General features: G+C 40.2%; 1 protein-coding gene across 2 annotated transcripts in view; it reads left to right on the forward strand.

Moving 5' to 3' along the window:
- Positions 1 to 9,753: 9,753 nt before the first annotated feature.
- Positions 9,754 to 16,398, forward strand: part of SLC9A3 (solute carrier family 9 member A3) — a 57,185-nt gene continuing 50,540 nt past the window's right edge. For both annotated transcript variants that reach the window (XM_026107128.2, XM_026107129.2), the window contains exon 1: positions 9,754 to 10,129. In XM_026107128.2, coding sequence (XP_025962913.1) covers positions 9,934 to 10,129 — 196 coding nt within the window. In that variant the 5' untranslated portion in view covers positions 9,754 to 9,933. The remainder of the gene's footprint in view (positions 10,130 to 16,398) is intronic.

A 16,398-nucleotide genomic window follows, 5' to 3' on the forward strand; every position in this document is an offset into this window, starting at 1 on the left:
TTCTCTTTGTCTCTCTCTAGAGATCAAAATAAATGGAGGAGACTTCTAGTAACACAGGAAATAAGTAAAAATGGACATGAAATAAAGTTAAGGAAGTTGCTAATTTGTTTAATGGGAGAAGAATGTGGAGCATATGGTATGTTGAGATCATATGTTAAAGATGTTACCAAAAGAGTAGTAAAAGATTATTTCTACTGAATCTCAATAAGCAAAGCATTAGCTGTGCTTCTCAGTGATTTATCTTTTCACAGTTAAAATCAAATGAAGTAAAGGTAATTGGCAGAAGTAAAAATGCAAACTGTAATTATGCACTGTTTTCTATCCTGTATTGATATTAATATCAAGATCAGTAAGTTTTAAAAGTTCTCTGGAGCCCTACAATAATGTCTGATGCTTGCTTTGCAGAGAACCTAATAACTATAATGATCACAGCAAGAAAAGGATAAGCAAGACACTCATGAAGCAAGTGACACAGGAAACAGAATTTGGCTGATGCCTTTTAAGTGTAGATCTTAAAAACACTCTCATGGGAAAGGCTTTGGGGAATATGTTTGTACTTTGCAAGTTAACTTGGCAAAATATAGTGCTTTAGTTCATTTTTGGGCATTTTAAACATTCTTTCCTTTTTGGAGAAATAAAACCATAATAGGCCTACTCTTCATGATTTATTATCAAATATGAAAACTAAATGTTTTTCTTGAAGTCCTGAGAGGAACATTTTTTGGTAAAAAATAGACTGCTCCATTGCAACAAAATTGGACTTTCAGTGAATGAAAAGACAACCCAAATTTTCTTTTATAAATATTTAGAAGAGGATAGAAATTATGTAAGATTAGGGAACACAATGGAGTAAAAGCAGTTTAGGTAATTTTTTTATGTTTAATTTGAATTAAACTATTCACCATTGTCCAAAGGGAAAGATTATTTTGTTCTTTGCCTTGCATCTCCTTTTCCTCCTTTCTATAATCTGGGACATCCGGCCCTGACTTATTCCTTTGCCCTAACTCTGCGGCAAAGCAATTGGACCTTTTATCAACCAGTTCAGCTCACTAACTCAGCAGAAAACTTCTGTCGGGGTTTTTTGTTTGTTTGTTTGTTTGTTTGTTTGTTTGTTTTTGCTGGACTATGAGTTGCGTCGGGTCCAGAAGGGTTCTGTTGACTGTTAAAGCCAGAACAAGGTAAGTGGCAAGCTGCAGCAGCAAGGAAGTAGAGAAGGGCAGGAGCTGCGGCGTCCTTCCCCTCTGATGATGTTAGGTAAGTTCTCAACATTTCAGTGGTGAAATGTTAGATCAGTTCACCATATCATTTGAAATTGTAGGCTTACTTCATTAAAGAAGCAAAACAAAGCTGGATGTTTATTCTCAAACCTAGCTCCAAGCTTTCTCACAAATCTGAAAAAACCTATAGGAAACCACAATTCTTCAACCTGGCCATAGCAGCTTTTGCTGACCATGGGTTTCCCAAACTGTCATAAACTCTGATTTGGTTAAAAAAAAAAAAATCAAGCTATATGAATGCCTCTTTTTAAACAAGGTTGCTGGTTCTATATATGGACCACCAGAGAATATTATAGAGATAATATAGGAGAATATACATATATATTAGAGAATTCAAAGAGCTAAATCTATTGAGCTGACAATTTGCTAAAAATGTGTGCCTAATTTTGTTTTAACTCAATGTAAACTTTTTTTTTTTTTAAGCTAATCATGATGGTGAAAATTTTGCCTCAGTTGTTAGCGTGTACCATGCTGCGATAGCATTATGTGTTCTTTCAGAACATACATGACTGGAAATAGGTACTATTGAAAGTGGAGGAGATAATCAGGCTGGAAGGAAGGCAAAAGAGGAATAACCCAGTGTTATACTTTAGGATCATCTTTTTAAATATTTTTGTCAATAATCCTGGCATCCAGAATAGAATTGTTGATAATGCAACATTGGGTGTTGCTATCCATACAGAGAAAGACTGTACTAGAAGGACACTGAGGACTCAAATAATATGAACATAATGAAAGTCCACTCTGTGAAATAAAAGATCATGCAATGCCAATAAAATAGTCGACAGTTAGAAGTTCACTGATTGGAAATCCCTGGGAAAAAAAGTGGGATTTGGGAATATTACTTGATTTCAAGATAAGTATTGTGATTGCTTCAGTGATGCAGCCGTTAACAACAAATACCACTCCAGCACGTTTCAAGGAGTATGTTTCTGCAGTGATAAGGAAGTGCTGGTGCCAGCTTACAAAGCCTTAGTAAAACCTCACCTGTCTGCAGACCTGCTGAGCTGTGTTCAGGCAGGATTAATCCAAGCTGTAAACTTCTTGGCAAAAAAGGACTCCTCAGGTGGTCAGGGAGTAGGAGAGCCTGTCACATGAGAGCTGACTAGCTTGGTTAGGCTAACAAAAGAAATGCTGGAAGAGGGTATCATTACTGTTATAGGGTAAAAAAGACCAGTGCACTGTGGTAAAGGACAACACTGACACAAGAATAAATAGGTTATGAACTGTCTGATGAAATTTAGGTTAGAAATCATATGAATATTCATAACCAGTAGAAAGCATTTGAGACAATATCTTTAAGATAACATGTGGTTATGCAGGAAACATACAATATGATACCTGTCATTCCATGAGACAGGATGTAGTGACCAAGGCAGCCCTTACGGTCCCATCTTTGTATATTTTTCTTTGATATTTTCTGTATTTTAATGCATTTTGCTCCATTTTTTAAGAGGCTGGTGACAAATACTCAAAGCAAGTGCCTCTGCTATTAGTATCATCTCATATGGGGACTGCAGTGGACTGCTTATGCCACTGGCATCCAAAACTCACAACTTGCCAAAAGAGCCACTTGTAAATCAGGAGGGGCTCAACATGTTAAAGGGTGGAAGGGAACAAGCTGTGGTCCCCATTTCTCCTAGAGATATTGTTGCTATTGTATCTTAAAATGACATTTTATGGCAAATGAGCTGGCTTCCCCAGTCACCACTTCTTTCCTGCACTGTCTGAATATTCCCACTGTCTCTCTTGTGGCAGGTGCAACGTTACAATGAAATAATCTGGTAGAAAGCCATTCACTTTTTTGATGGACTAGTTTTCTGCCAAGAGCTGAAGTGGCTCACCAAAGGTCCAGCAAGCAAATAGAAAGCAGTAAGGCTGTGCAGCCAGGGGCAGGGGAGCCTTAGGCTCAGGTGGAAGGTCTCCAGCAGCTCCAACAGATGCAGTGTGTCTCTGCGTCATCACACTGAAGTGTGCCTCCAAGGTCACTCCACCATTAAAATTTAGAAAGATTTTCCTTCCTAATGACTTATTTACTATGTGGATTTTTATTTTCATCTAGCAGAGTGAACGAATAACTCTCCTCTGGGATTTGTGAGGTTTGTCTTTCTGTATCTCCAAAAATGTAACTTTGAAAGAGAAAAACAGTTTAAAATATGTGAGACTCAAAAAACCTTGTTCCACTACATGTTTTTATTGACCCCATTTGTACAGCTTCATGACAATAATTTCTAAGTTGCTTTCCTGTTTTCACCGTAAAGCTATCATGTTGCAGTTACTTTTTTCCATATCTTAATTGATTCTAAAAGCATGAGATATTTTATGTACTCTTAAAAATTTAATACTAACTCTGATCCAGCATTCCTGAATGGCAGAAGTTTGTCAAACCAGATTGTTGTAGTTAATTATTAAATACAATAGTGTCAAAATATTTTGCGTATTTATAAAAAAATCCCTCTTCTGTTTACACATTCATTTATTGGTCTTAGTCAGTACATTCATGGCTGTTATTTTGGTAATGTGGAAGCGCAGGCCACGCGCATGCTGCGCCTCATGGCCTTTGGAACTGCAGATGATAAGCAGCAATCCAGTTCAGATTCCCTCAATTCAAAGCAGAGCACCCTCCTACTTCAAAGAATCGCCGTCACTTTTTACACCAGCAGCAAAGGTCACTGTCTCCTCCAGCTCCAATACTGTCCAATTGACAAGACATGTACCGCAATCCTTTTAAATTGACATTTGAAATACTACATGCAAACTTCTCCAAACTCATTATAACTTTTAGCACCATTAATATAAACATTCATGTACTGATATCATAAAAGTTTTAGAAAGCTCAACTGATAGAAAACATGAGTTCTATTTTGCTCAGCAATTGAAGTTTCAACAACTGCTTTTGTTTCAGTACAGAACAAAATGAAACCAGAATCAGCCTAATTTCTTCTAACTCATGATCAAGATCAGGCCACTTGCCTGAGATTTTTGAGGCTCAAGATTATGTTTTTAGGCTGAATTAGGTGGATTATTGGGGTTATCACTGGCTCTGAAGTTTTTTCTTCCTCTGTGGTTTTGACTAGGAATCCCATTCCAACCCTAACAAAACATTCATAAAAACATGTATGTTTTCATTGAAGTTTTCCATTTCAGTTATCTGAAATTAGCCAGTAAAACTCTCCACAAGCTTTAATAACATCCTTCTTAGATATCTGCAGGTTTTAAACAATGCATAAACAACACGGAAGCAGTGACTGTTATTTATGCCTTTATTGCTGCCCAACTTGCCAGAATCAATTCCCTAAGCCATAAATAGTGTCAGGGCAGATTTTATTTGCAGTTTAATCCATTTAATGGTTTGATTCTTTAGTTCATCCAATTTAAGTTCAAACTTGCTGCTAATTATTATATGATCATTGTTACACATCAGCCAAGGTTCACCATTCTCTTTTTCACTTTTTTTTTTTTTTGCCTGCAGTAAAAGCCAAACGTTGCTCTTGCGGAATGTCAGCTGCCTCCTAAAAACGTGTCAGAGGAAGGCTCCGTTGACTTTAGAAGGTGTCGTGGAGGTAGGACGATCTTCGAGCAAGCCGCAGGTGGAGGTAGCTGCAGGAGGCTCTGCTCCCACCCAGCAGGTCGCGGGCGCGCTCGAGCCCGGGCGGGCTGCAGGGTCGCTCCCTCTGCTGGAAGAGGCTTCAAATTGCAACGGGCAACTCAATTCACTCCGGTATGTGAGCTTTGAGCATCCACTTCCACGCCATGGCCTGCCAATAGGAATAAGCGAAAAATCACTGTACGACTCTTCTGTCAGCTCTGCAGACAGCATGAGGCAATTTAGGGAGCCCCCAGGAGAAACTCTCGCTTCGTCTTGAGGGGGAGAGGCCTGGAGATATCACACATGATTTCGAACATGTCCTATGTGTCTGGCAAAAGAGGTGTGCCGGGAAAGTCAAAATAAATTCTGTAGCTGCTGTGGGTAAAACCAGATGGACTTTTTAAGGTGAACGTACAACGTGTTAAGCTAGACATGGGAGGTGGGAACTATGGACTTCAGAGGGCTACAGTGAATGGAGATTCAATAAACAGGAAAGACTCCCTTGCCATAGATCCGCCAAAACTTAAGATCAAGAAGCATCTGAGCCTAGATACAGAAGGAAGAAATAACACTAGGAGTATCTTGCTAGAAATTGAGATTATTCTGTTCAGCTGCTTTTGTTATTTGACGTGTGCTTGTTTTGCCTCTAAGCAACTCATCTCTGTTTTGCTTTTCCTTTCAGGTTGAGCTAGAGAATGCTGAATACTTACCCACTGAAACAGTGCAGAGAGATGCACTTTTATTTCCTTTTTTAGCAGCTTTATGTCTGAAATCTGTGGTTGCGGCTTCAGTCACACACATTCCCTCCCCCAGACTTTTTGACACAGAGCAAAATAACAATTCATTTTTAAAGATCAGCAAATATATACTCATTTAGGACTAGGCAAACTACTAGCAAGCTGTGTCTTGAGCCCGGTGTATGCATTTGTTTTGGTCTGGCTGGTGCAAGCAGCTGCAAAAAAGGATATATGGAGACACATGACAAAGCTGAATTTGGAGGGATATAGAGCAAGGCATGTGGGAGACTAAGGACTGGGATGAAAGTTCATACACAAGTAGCTGTCGAGTGTTCCTTAGGCCTCAGGATCTGGGATTCTTGGTGAGCACTGACAGAAAACGTTTATGAAAAGGAAGGAGGCAGAGACCAGGAGTAGAGAGAAACTGAATAGAAATGGGATACCAAAAAGGGGGGAATGTGAAGGGTGTAGTGTGAGAGCAAAGGGAGGAGAGTGGAAGATGCAGGTTGGAAAAGATGAAAACTCTGCAGTCTTAAAATCTAGATTTTGCTATTAGGATCATTACTATAATTAAGGATTATGTATTTTCTGCATTTGACCAGTAGCAAGCCCAGGAAAATCCTAATCCACAATAGAAAAATGCTCTTTAAAATAGGAAGTTAAATAAGGAGGAGTTTTTATACAAATGATATTTTAGAAAAGGATATTTTCTCTGAACATAAGATGATAAAATGTGTTAGGTATCTGGTGTCAAAAAGACATGGGACTAAAAATGGGTGATCTGGTTAAAAATCCACTCTGTCTTCTGTCCTTGAAAATTCAACTAGTCATGTCTTCAAATGAGTCACAAAAAAATCATGCAAATCTCTGACATACCCCTTTCTAGACAAAAAATCCATCCATCTCTCCATCTGACTCACACGGCCCACTCCAGCCTTCTTTTTGTCCGCTTAACTTGTAGTAATGTGTGTGGGTTGTAATAGTACATTGCTTCTCATAGCCATTTGAGAGGTTCATATTCATCATGCTGTAACGTAATATTCTGCAACATTACTCAGTTCAGCAACATTTGTCTGGCTCTTTGTAGCATAAACTGGTACAGCTGCACTGGTTTCATGCAGAGAGAAATGGGCACAATGTCAGTTGCCTCAAGTAGGTTTAACTATAAATTCATCCAGTCTGCATTCATCTGCATATAACCCACATTACATTAATAGTACAGGTATGTTGGTTCAATGCCATTCACAAGAATTAGTGTTCTTTTTAACTATTTAACTGCTGGTGGAATTATGCCATAAATATATTATCTGGAACGATATTCCTTTCAAAATCTTACCTTACCTACTTATGCACTTCATAGGCACGAACATGAAAACAGTGCATTTCCTTGAGGGAAGTCGAGGATGGCAGTGAGTGATGGTCATTTATATTGTGGCAGGAGATTTTCACACTTCATTTGCAGATTCTTCACTTAGATTTATTTATTTTCTTTTACGGAAGTTCTGGGATCCACAGTAACATATTTCTTAATTTCACCTCATTTAAACACATTTGTTTGTAAACATCAACATTCAGATTTCTACCTCTGCCTGTGGTTAGTACAACTGAAATTCTCAACATATGCTTTCTAGAGAAAACTAATGTAACTTTAAAGATTTAAATTTATCTTTTTTATTGAAATTGTCCTTTACCTCATCTTTAAAATAATCCCCAAAGATTCATCCTTGCAACACATAGAGCATGTGAAGGGTGTATGAGATGCTGCTAAATTTCATTCAAAAACCCTAAGCAATTATTTACACAATATTGCCAGAAGTGACAATGTTGGAATTTTTTATTTATAAAAAGATCAGTCAGGTGCCAGGCAGCACTTTATAACAAGCAGAAATGATCCTTTTGTAATATTTCAAAGTCCTTGTTTCTTATTTCGGAGAGTCAGGAAATACCAGCTGTTGCGTGATAGGAGATTTTTACAGCAAACATAGTGCTGAAGCTCCTGCTATTTGTTGCTGATACAGAATAAAACTTCAGGAAACTACTCGAGGGCTTCCACAAAGGACCGTCAAGAATATTGCATCTATGAATACATATATATATGCAAACTTACTATTTTAATATGGGATTGCCCTTAATGTGCAACTATACATTCTGTACATGGGTATGTATATATTGAGTGGACTGCTCGTTCAGCATCTATTCATGGACATGTCTCTGCTAAGATAATATTGCTAACATTTTTCCTGCTTGCTAATACTGCCTTAACTCCACCAATATCAGGAAACTGAAAGCTCTCATGTAACTTAGTTTCTGTGTTGCCACTGCTGCCATGAGTGGAGCACTGCCTAAGGACAACCAGAAGCATGGTCTTGGCTGTACTCCTCCAAGTGAAGTGTCAGCCTTCACTTGTCTGTGGAAAGGGTCCGTTGGAGGGTTTCTCATATTTTCTAGCACAGCTGCATGTATTCATGCTCTCTGACCCATTTCTCCTAACACTGATTAGCTTCAACACTTTTAATAGTCAGGTTTATTTTTAAACCCAGTTATCATTCTGATGGAACTAGATTTGAGAATGATTGCGTACATAAGCTGGAACACTGTGGCAGTTGTGGCGCCCTTTTATCAGCTGCAGCTAAAACAAGATATTTGATTGTGGTGTGATGGAATAAATTGAGTTACTAAAAACTGTGCTGAGAGCTTGTTTCCACTAAAGTTCCCCTTTAGCTAATATCAGCAAATGGAACTGATGCTGACAGCAAAGAACTGCTGCTATCTACAGGTCTCAGCAGCTTAGGATACAGAGATGATCACCAACTACTTCCTTCCTTCCAGCTATAGTTTTCTCCATAATGGCAGTGCACAAAAATGTTTTTCTATGATTGGTCAGAGCCATTTGCAAAAACTTTTAAAAAACCAGAGCCCAAACTCTCAAGGGTATTTAGGCATCTAACTCACACTTAGAAAAAGCTAGAAATAGTAAAGATCATTTTTTAGTTGTTAGGCACCAAAGCATTCTTTGTCTACAACATTTCCTAAATGTAAAGAAAGTATGTTGCTGTCTGTGCTGCTTCCTAATAAACTGCTAATTCCGTCTTTAGATTGGTTCCTCATCTAAAAAAAATCCCACATAATTTTCTTTCCCTTAAGTAATGAAGAAGCAGAGGAAATAAGAAACCCAAGATATTTGATTGTTTGACAAGAGGCAACAGGGCAAGGCTGGCACTTGCTTTGAGGTTATAACCACATCTTCAGTGAAGTAACTTAGCAGAACTTTGCTCCCTGAGTTCCTTAGCTAAATAAGATTATGTGATAATGATGGACACCCTTTGTAGCAACGACATTCCATGCAAATTTATTGTTTTAATTGACCAGTTAATTGATTTATAGAGTGCCTCTGCAGGCTTTTACCATAGTTCACCTAGGCTTCCAAAAATTACCTTGTTTTTATCCCAAGTGATTAAAATAATCAAAGCTGTTTCTTTGTTTTCTGAACATTTTGCAGGAGAGTTTATCAAGTTCATTTCTGAACTCTTAACAAAAGCAGCTCTCGTGTAAGGAAAGTGAAGAGGTAGTATTTTTCCACCAAGGGCCCCACAGGCAGCGGACTGCACGTGTGGCAGCGGATTGCTTCAGAGCACGCAGGGGAGCCGGAGCGGCGGCGGCGGGGGGAAAGCTGCACCGAGCCCTGCTCACCGGCAATGCGCGGCTTTGCTGCCTTTTTACTGCGGGCTGATGATTATCCCGGCTCCACCTGCCTACAGCCCATGATACGCACCGGCCAGGAGATCAGGCAAATGGGGTCAGCGAGAAAGAAGGCTTGGGGGCAAGGTGGCAAACTTCCGACAGACTTCACGTTATAACCATATAAAAGAACAGGGGAAGAAGCCAGGGAGCATTTTTAATCCAGGCGATCCTAACGAAAAGCTGAAAGCAGACCTAAGCACGCAGCCAAGCCCTGCCGGCCGGGGGAGAGGTGCTCTCTGGCGGACAGAAGAGCGTGAGAAATGCGCGGTGCCTCGGAGCCCAGCGGGTCGGAGCCCGGCGCACCGTGAGGCTGACCGACGGCGGGGGCTGTGGGGCAGCGGCTGACGCCTCCGCGGAGCCGCGCGGACCTCCTGCCGGCGAGGCGCGCGGCGCAGCGGCTCCGCCCCCGGCGCTCGGGGCCGCCCCATAAAGGCAGGTGCGGGCGGCAGGCGGTGGTCCTAGCGCGGGGCATCCGCGGGTGCGTAGGGCTCCTGTGCGGCTGTCTCGTCCCGGCGCGCACAGCACCTCCGCGCGGGCCGGAGGAGCGGCGGGGCGTCTGCGGGAAGGGCCCGTTGGAGCTGGCTAGGCGATGGGGCCGGCACTGCGCCTGGGGCTGCTCCTGGGGCTGCTGGCTCTGCCGGCGGCGCTGGGGCAGCGGAGCTCGGGCAGCTCTATAAATAGCAGCCAGCCTCAGAGCTTCGCCATCGTCTCTTTCCAATGGAATCCCGTCAAGGACCCTTATATCATTACACTCTGGATACTGGTGGCCAGCTTGGCTAAAATCGGTGAGTCCGGAGTTATATCTTCATGCATATGTCCTCTCCTTTCCCCTCCTCCCTCCCCTTCTCCCACCCCACATAAATGAAGAAAGCTTATCGTAAGTCCACTGGCCCGTTTTCAGGGGTTTTACTGTACTCTGTCCTGATTTCATAATACTGCCATCCACTGTGCTTAGCAGTGTGATTTTCACCTGCCCCTGCGGGTTACCTGGTTTGTCTTCAGTGCCTGGGGCTGCAGCTTCTCTGCCTGGCTTCTTGCAAACCCTTGCATTCCCTGAAACCTTTTGCCTTCCTATGGGAGTGAAATGGAGATCGCACCCTGCTGCTTATACAATTATGCCTGCTCTAGCTTATAATATGCCGTCCTCCTGGTTATGATTGGTAGTTATATCAGCTAACACTCTCACAAATAAACACTGTGAACAACACCTACACAAACCTAGCATTTTCTGTTCTGCTGTGTGTTGTTGGAAAGAGTAGGAAAATGGAGTTTGTGGAGAAGGGTAAGAGGTTTTATCAGACCATAAAACACGCCTGACAAAATACAGACTTTAGAGCACACAGAATTTTCTTCAAGAAAACAGAATGAGTGAAAAGCAGGGACTCAGCAACTGGAGTATGAGTAAATTTATATGTATGCTCTGACTCCTGTGTTCTGAACCCATGACTTTGCCAAAAGCAGTCTTTGTTAAAAAGCCTCCAAAATCAGTCTCTACTTAGAAGGCATTATCAACTGAAAATCATGCAAATGCTTTTCTGTACTTGCATTGACAATACTCTTTGGAGATACCACAATCATCTTCCATAGATCTTGCATGTCACACAGAATCAGTGATGTAAATGGAGAGCACAGGTATACACTGTCTAACACACCAGCTAAATGCAATAAGGTTTGAGTGGAAAGTGCTGTCTCCAGATACAAACAAACCCTAATGAAATGTTTAAAAAATGAGGGGGAAGTTATTAACAGGTGATCTTGTAAAACCTTTTTTTTTAAACTGACCTGCATCTTGGGCTTCAGTTGTTTACCTGTCCATATATAACTTAAACTGGTTCATTATTGGGCTACACCTTGTAAATACTTTATGTTCCAATGGTTGATGCATTAATGAGATTATAGAAAAAATAATTTTGATTTCATTGACTGTTATTGATGGGTTGTATCAACTGGAAAGATGGGGGAACCAAATACAGGAAAGAGTGATTATGTTGATTGTTCTAAGACACAGTTTTCTAGTTAGAAGAATATCTCAAAAAGAATATTCAAAGTTTATATTTGGCTTTGTGTTATTAAGGTTTGACTGCTCTGTAAATGTGCTACTGTTGTACAGAGTAATATTTGTTCTGCACAGCTCTATCAGTGCTGTGTCAGAAACACTATACAGCTAACAGGACTGTGAGATTGTCTTGTATTTAAATTGCAATGGCCTGGATTAAGATGAGCCTGGATTAAGATGAGCCATTTTACCATGAAGTACTCAGTATACCTATAAACTCTTGATAAAGTACTAAGTGTTCTTGGATTTTGTGCAGCATTATTTCAGAACAGAAGTAAGAAGTTCAGGAACTGGATGTCACTGGTTCTGTTTTTAAATTATTTGCACTCCTTTCACAGCTACACAGAGTGTTACCTATTGGTAGACAGCATCTATCACTATTTTCTGGATTCGTTTCCTTCCCCAAAGCTCTCAAACTTCATTCTCTTCTCTCTTCACATTTGTAATTGTAATGCCATACTCCTCTGGCCGTAGTCTCTGAAGAAACAATGGACAACTGCTCTGCTCCACTGAAAGCCTATGAATTCCCCTGGTTTCCCCCCTAGCCACAAATAAAGTACAGATGAGCAGAAATGTGCTCATTCCAACAGCTGGTTGATGCAGAAAGCGTGGAGGGGTCCATACAAGCCAACAGGAAAGGGCACCAAAGGGCAAGGAAACCTGTCAGCCTCCTACTAGCTGGGGTGTGTCAAGGGCTCTGGAAAGTACACCAGAAACCGATTAGAAGGTTTTGAAGAGGAAAAATGCCAAGACCAAGAAGATTGATTCCAAAAGCAGATGTAAAAGAACCGAGGAAGAAAACACAGAACATCTGCTCCTGTGTCTCTTGGTTTGCCACCTGAAGGGGGGGAAAGGCAGCAGAATTAACACATAGCATTTGCTGTGTGTTATTCAGCAGGGTGAGGGACAGTTCTCTCATATTCAGGTTTGCCTCTCAGTGGCTAGAGGATGGTAAAGATATTTTAGTGGTGGATAGGTTTTGATGGCAATTGGGTTAGCAAAGAGTCTTCTGGGAACTGCAACAACTTGACCTATTATTTAAAGCTCGAGATGAAAATTGTACAAGAGGATCTTGCATCCTTCTGCTTTAGGAAAACCTTAGGGTTTTGGGTTTTGTTTTTCTGAAGAAAACTGGTTCACTTCAGTATATGGTTTGGGGGAGGGTGCTTTTAATAGGGGATTCATGTGGCTCTACTGAGCCTTGATATTCCTGTTGTGTATATAGAGAACGCAAATTAGTGCTGACATTGTGTTCTATAACAAATTATTGTTTGTGAAATCTTCTAAGCAGCCAAAATGCACAAAGAACAACCTAGTGTTTTCAGCTTTGTGGAAAAGAAGCCGTTTTTTCCCCCATTCTTCATTTTATTTATTTTTAATGTGAAGGATACTTATCTCTTGGGCAAGCCTAAGTATTCTTACAAATAAAACTGTGGAAGAAGACTTCATACAGCTGACTTTCATGCAGTACGGGAAAACAATTAATTTGTCTTAAGTCTAGCATGAAACCTTTTTGGCCTCTCAGGGTGCTGTTTTACATATTATAATTGATTTGATCCTCTTCATTTGAAATGTTCCAGCTCTTTATTCTAAGGTACAGAGTGTTCCACTTCGGCTAATGATCTTTATTTCTGCTTTTGATAGGCTCTCTTATCACTACAAATGAGTGTCCTTATGGGATAAGGCCAATAAACTACTTACAGGTATAAGGATAATCCTTGAAAACATCTTATCTGCATGAAGAAGGTACATGAGGCACACCTGAGAAACCCTCCTAGGGGACTTCGAGTCCACTTCCTTGTACCCCACTTTTCCAAATGGAAGAAGCAATACCAATGGAAAACGTGCGTGCATGCGCACACTCTCTCTCTCTCTCTCTCTCTCTGTGTGTGTGTCTCTCTCTCTCTCTCTGTGTGTGTGTCTCTCTCTCTCTCTCTCTGTGTCTCTCTCTCTCTCTCTCTCTCTCTCTCTCTGTGTCTGTATTTAGTATAAATACATATGGATAAAGATACATATTTAGTTATAGACTAGGGCTTTTCCTAGTGTAACTATGTTGGTCAGAGATGACTTTTTTTTTTAATTCAGTGTACTTGCACAGTATAGTCCTGATTTAGGATTAAAGATGTGCACACTGACCGGCCTTGCACATGCTTTCTAAGAGCACTTCACCATGTTCTCTCCTTCTTTATATGTCTTGAATAGAGCACATCTTGAAAATAACCTTTTAATAAACAGGAAACACAGTGAGAGATGAGTCTACTATAGTGGAAGCCAGAAGTAGAGGAGAGATCAAAAAACAACTTTGTAAACAGGTGGAAGGAAAGGAATAATAATCTCAGGAGAAGAAAAAATAGGCAAGAAAAGAAATTGTTTCAGTTCAGAATAACATAAGTTTTTTTCTGGGGACAGTGGCTATTCCCAGAAAGGTATGCTTTTTACTGGGGGATATTCACTGTATGCTACTTTATTTGCTCAAAATACTAGGAGGGAGAGAGATTGTACTTATATTTTCATTGAGTACTAAGCGGGGGAACTCATTGTAAAATTGCTATATGTGATTTACATCCTTTTGTGTACAGTAGCGTTTTTCAGTAGGATAGTTAATTGTTGATCCCATAATAATAATAAAAACTACTGAACACCTTGTTTTTCTTTTTTTTGCAGTGGTAATGTAACTGGTGACAATGAGGCTTATTACATTACCCACCTGAAGTCTGAATAATAAAATTTACTGCTTTCACCTCTGTCATCTTACCTATTAACCTTACACTTCACTGGTCTACTCAGGACAGGTCTCCACAAGGAAAGTTTTACCAGTGTAATTATCCCAGTATGGACAGATTGGCTAGATTAAGCTAATTGCTGCTGTTAAAAAGGTCATCACACTTTTCCATTCTTTTTCATCTGTCTGTCCCATGTTTGTCCCAATTCCAGTACCCATCTGAGAGATAAAGTAGCCAATTACACCACCACCCCCAACACATGCACTTTTTATTTTCAAGGTAGTCTTTCTGCCCATTTAGCTCCCTGAACTTGTTAATGGTGGATCAGATAAGCATTGGAGATGGTGCAAAAGAAACAGTGGGAGAGGGGACAGCTATGGACAGGAATGGGGAAGGGTACACTGTGCTTTCATTATCTGATTCAGACCTCTTTGCTGATTGCTTTTGTTGGTATAATTTATTCTGAGTCCTGGAATGTCACAAAAGCATTTTTTATTTCTGCATAGTTACACCAAAATTCTGAAGTCTGTTATAAGATAAATTTAGAAGTGGTAGTGAAATCTGAATGCAGGGCAGCTGGTAAATCCATCTTCAGGAATGCCGCTGTCCTTTGGAGGAGGAGTGGGGAATGAGATTCAGTAATAATGAACACTATGGAGAAGGCTGCTTCAATGATATTTCAAAAAGATGCTCTGTCAGATGGACATGTTGAGTCCATTGTCCATAAAATGTCATAAAATGCATTGTGTCTCTAAGCTTATAGAGATATGGGTTCCTGTTTTGAATCAGCAGCATGAGTTCTACCAGTTTCTCTTGCTGAAGCCCCGACAGCAAACTAACCTAAAATCAAGGTGTGATTAGTACACCTATAAATAAATTGACTTGGAATGTAGAGATACATTAAAAATAATTAAGAGGTCTTTATCAAACTTATTTTCATCATGTCTTAGTTTTTCTTTGGTTGCCCAGCTCTCAAAACACTTAGATCCTATGACCTGAGAAGCTCAAAGTGGTCACCTATAAATGTTCCAGTTCCTACATGCCCAGGCTCCTTCATATTTTCTAGAACTATTCTGAGAGCTGATATAAATTCAGAGAAAGGAGCTTTTCAGATGGAGTATTTTGTTAACACCAACATTGCTGTGGAGAATTTTAAGCATGTTAGGGATGGGCTAACGAAGAAGCTGTGAAATGCAGGACTAACATTTTAGACCCCTGGGCAATATTTTCTTTAACGAAATCATTACCCCTTGCTCCAAAGCAAACAGTCAAAACAAAAGCTCATTTCACTCCAGGTTGCTCCTCCTGGTATTTTAGTAGTAGTGAAAATAGTCAATTACTCAGAGAATAAAAACAAAAATGTGGGAATAGCTGTTCTGTTGACCATTCTGTGTGTCCGTTTTCAGTAAATAATACCTTTAGGAAGAAACGTTGAAGGATGCTTAGCAGAACTTTATGGGAAGTGTCTAACTGAAAAGGCCGTTGGAGACTCACAGGGTGAGGAATACTACCACAGCCTGCAAAGTGAAAAGATAAAGTGCCAGCCTTGTCATGACTGTAGTGCTTGTGAAGAGCTGTTTTCATTAGCACCAAGTGATAATATGAAAAATTACTCTGCACTGTGACTAGTAAGACTGGTCTTGATTGCCTTCCCCCATAGTCTAAACCCTAGCCTGAGGGAAGATACTTGATGAAGAGAAATGCCTGTACTGTATTTCTTGCTTTATTGTTTCAGAAGTGATAAGGACTTGACCTTTTTTTCACTGATCTCAGTGGAAGCTGGAATAGTTTGGCATTTATAAAGGAGGCACCTACATTTATTATCTCTCTTAGGGTAGCAAAGCAATTACACAGAAATGCTATCCATTTGTGTTGGCGACCATATTATATAACTGAGGTACCTTCATTTTGGTAAGACACTGTATTTCCTCTTGAACAGTACTCTTCAGAATACCTGTAAGTCAGCAACATTAAGCAGAGTAAGATCTCTGACTTCCAAGGAATTAACTTATGTACATGTTTTAGGCAACTGGAAAGCAAGTTTCCAACATAGAATAATAGTTTAGCATTTCCAGTTTTAGGAACAACTGTGTAAGCCATGTCTTTATTAAATTTACAGTCTATAAAGGGATGCTGTTTCTGCATTTTGTTTCTATTTTACTCTTGTATGCCCCTCATCCTTTTCCTGTTCTTCCTGCCTCCCTGAAACACACGTCTCTCTTGTCTCCTTCCCCTCCCCCCAAGTCCTGTGAGTCGCAAGTCTTAATTATTTAGA

This window comes from Dromaius novaehollandiae, chromosome 2 (genome assembly GCF_036370855.1).
Source record: "Dromaius novaehollandiae isolate bDroNov1 chromosome 2, bDroNov1.hap1, whole genome shotgun sequence".
NCBI classification, from domain to species: domain Eukaryota; kingdom Metazoa; phylum Chordata; class Aves; order Casuariiformes; family Dromaiidae; genus Dromaius; species Dromaius novaehollandiae.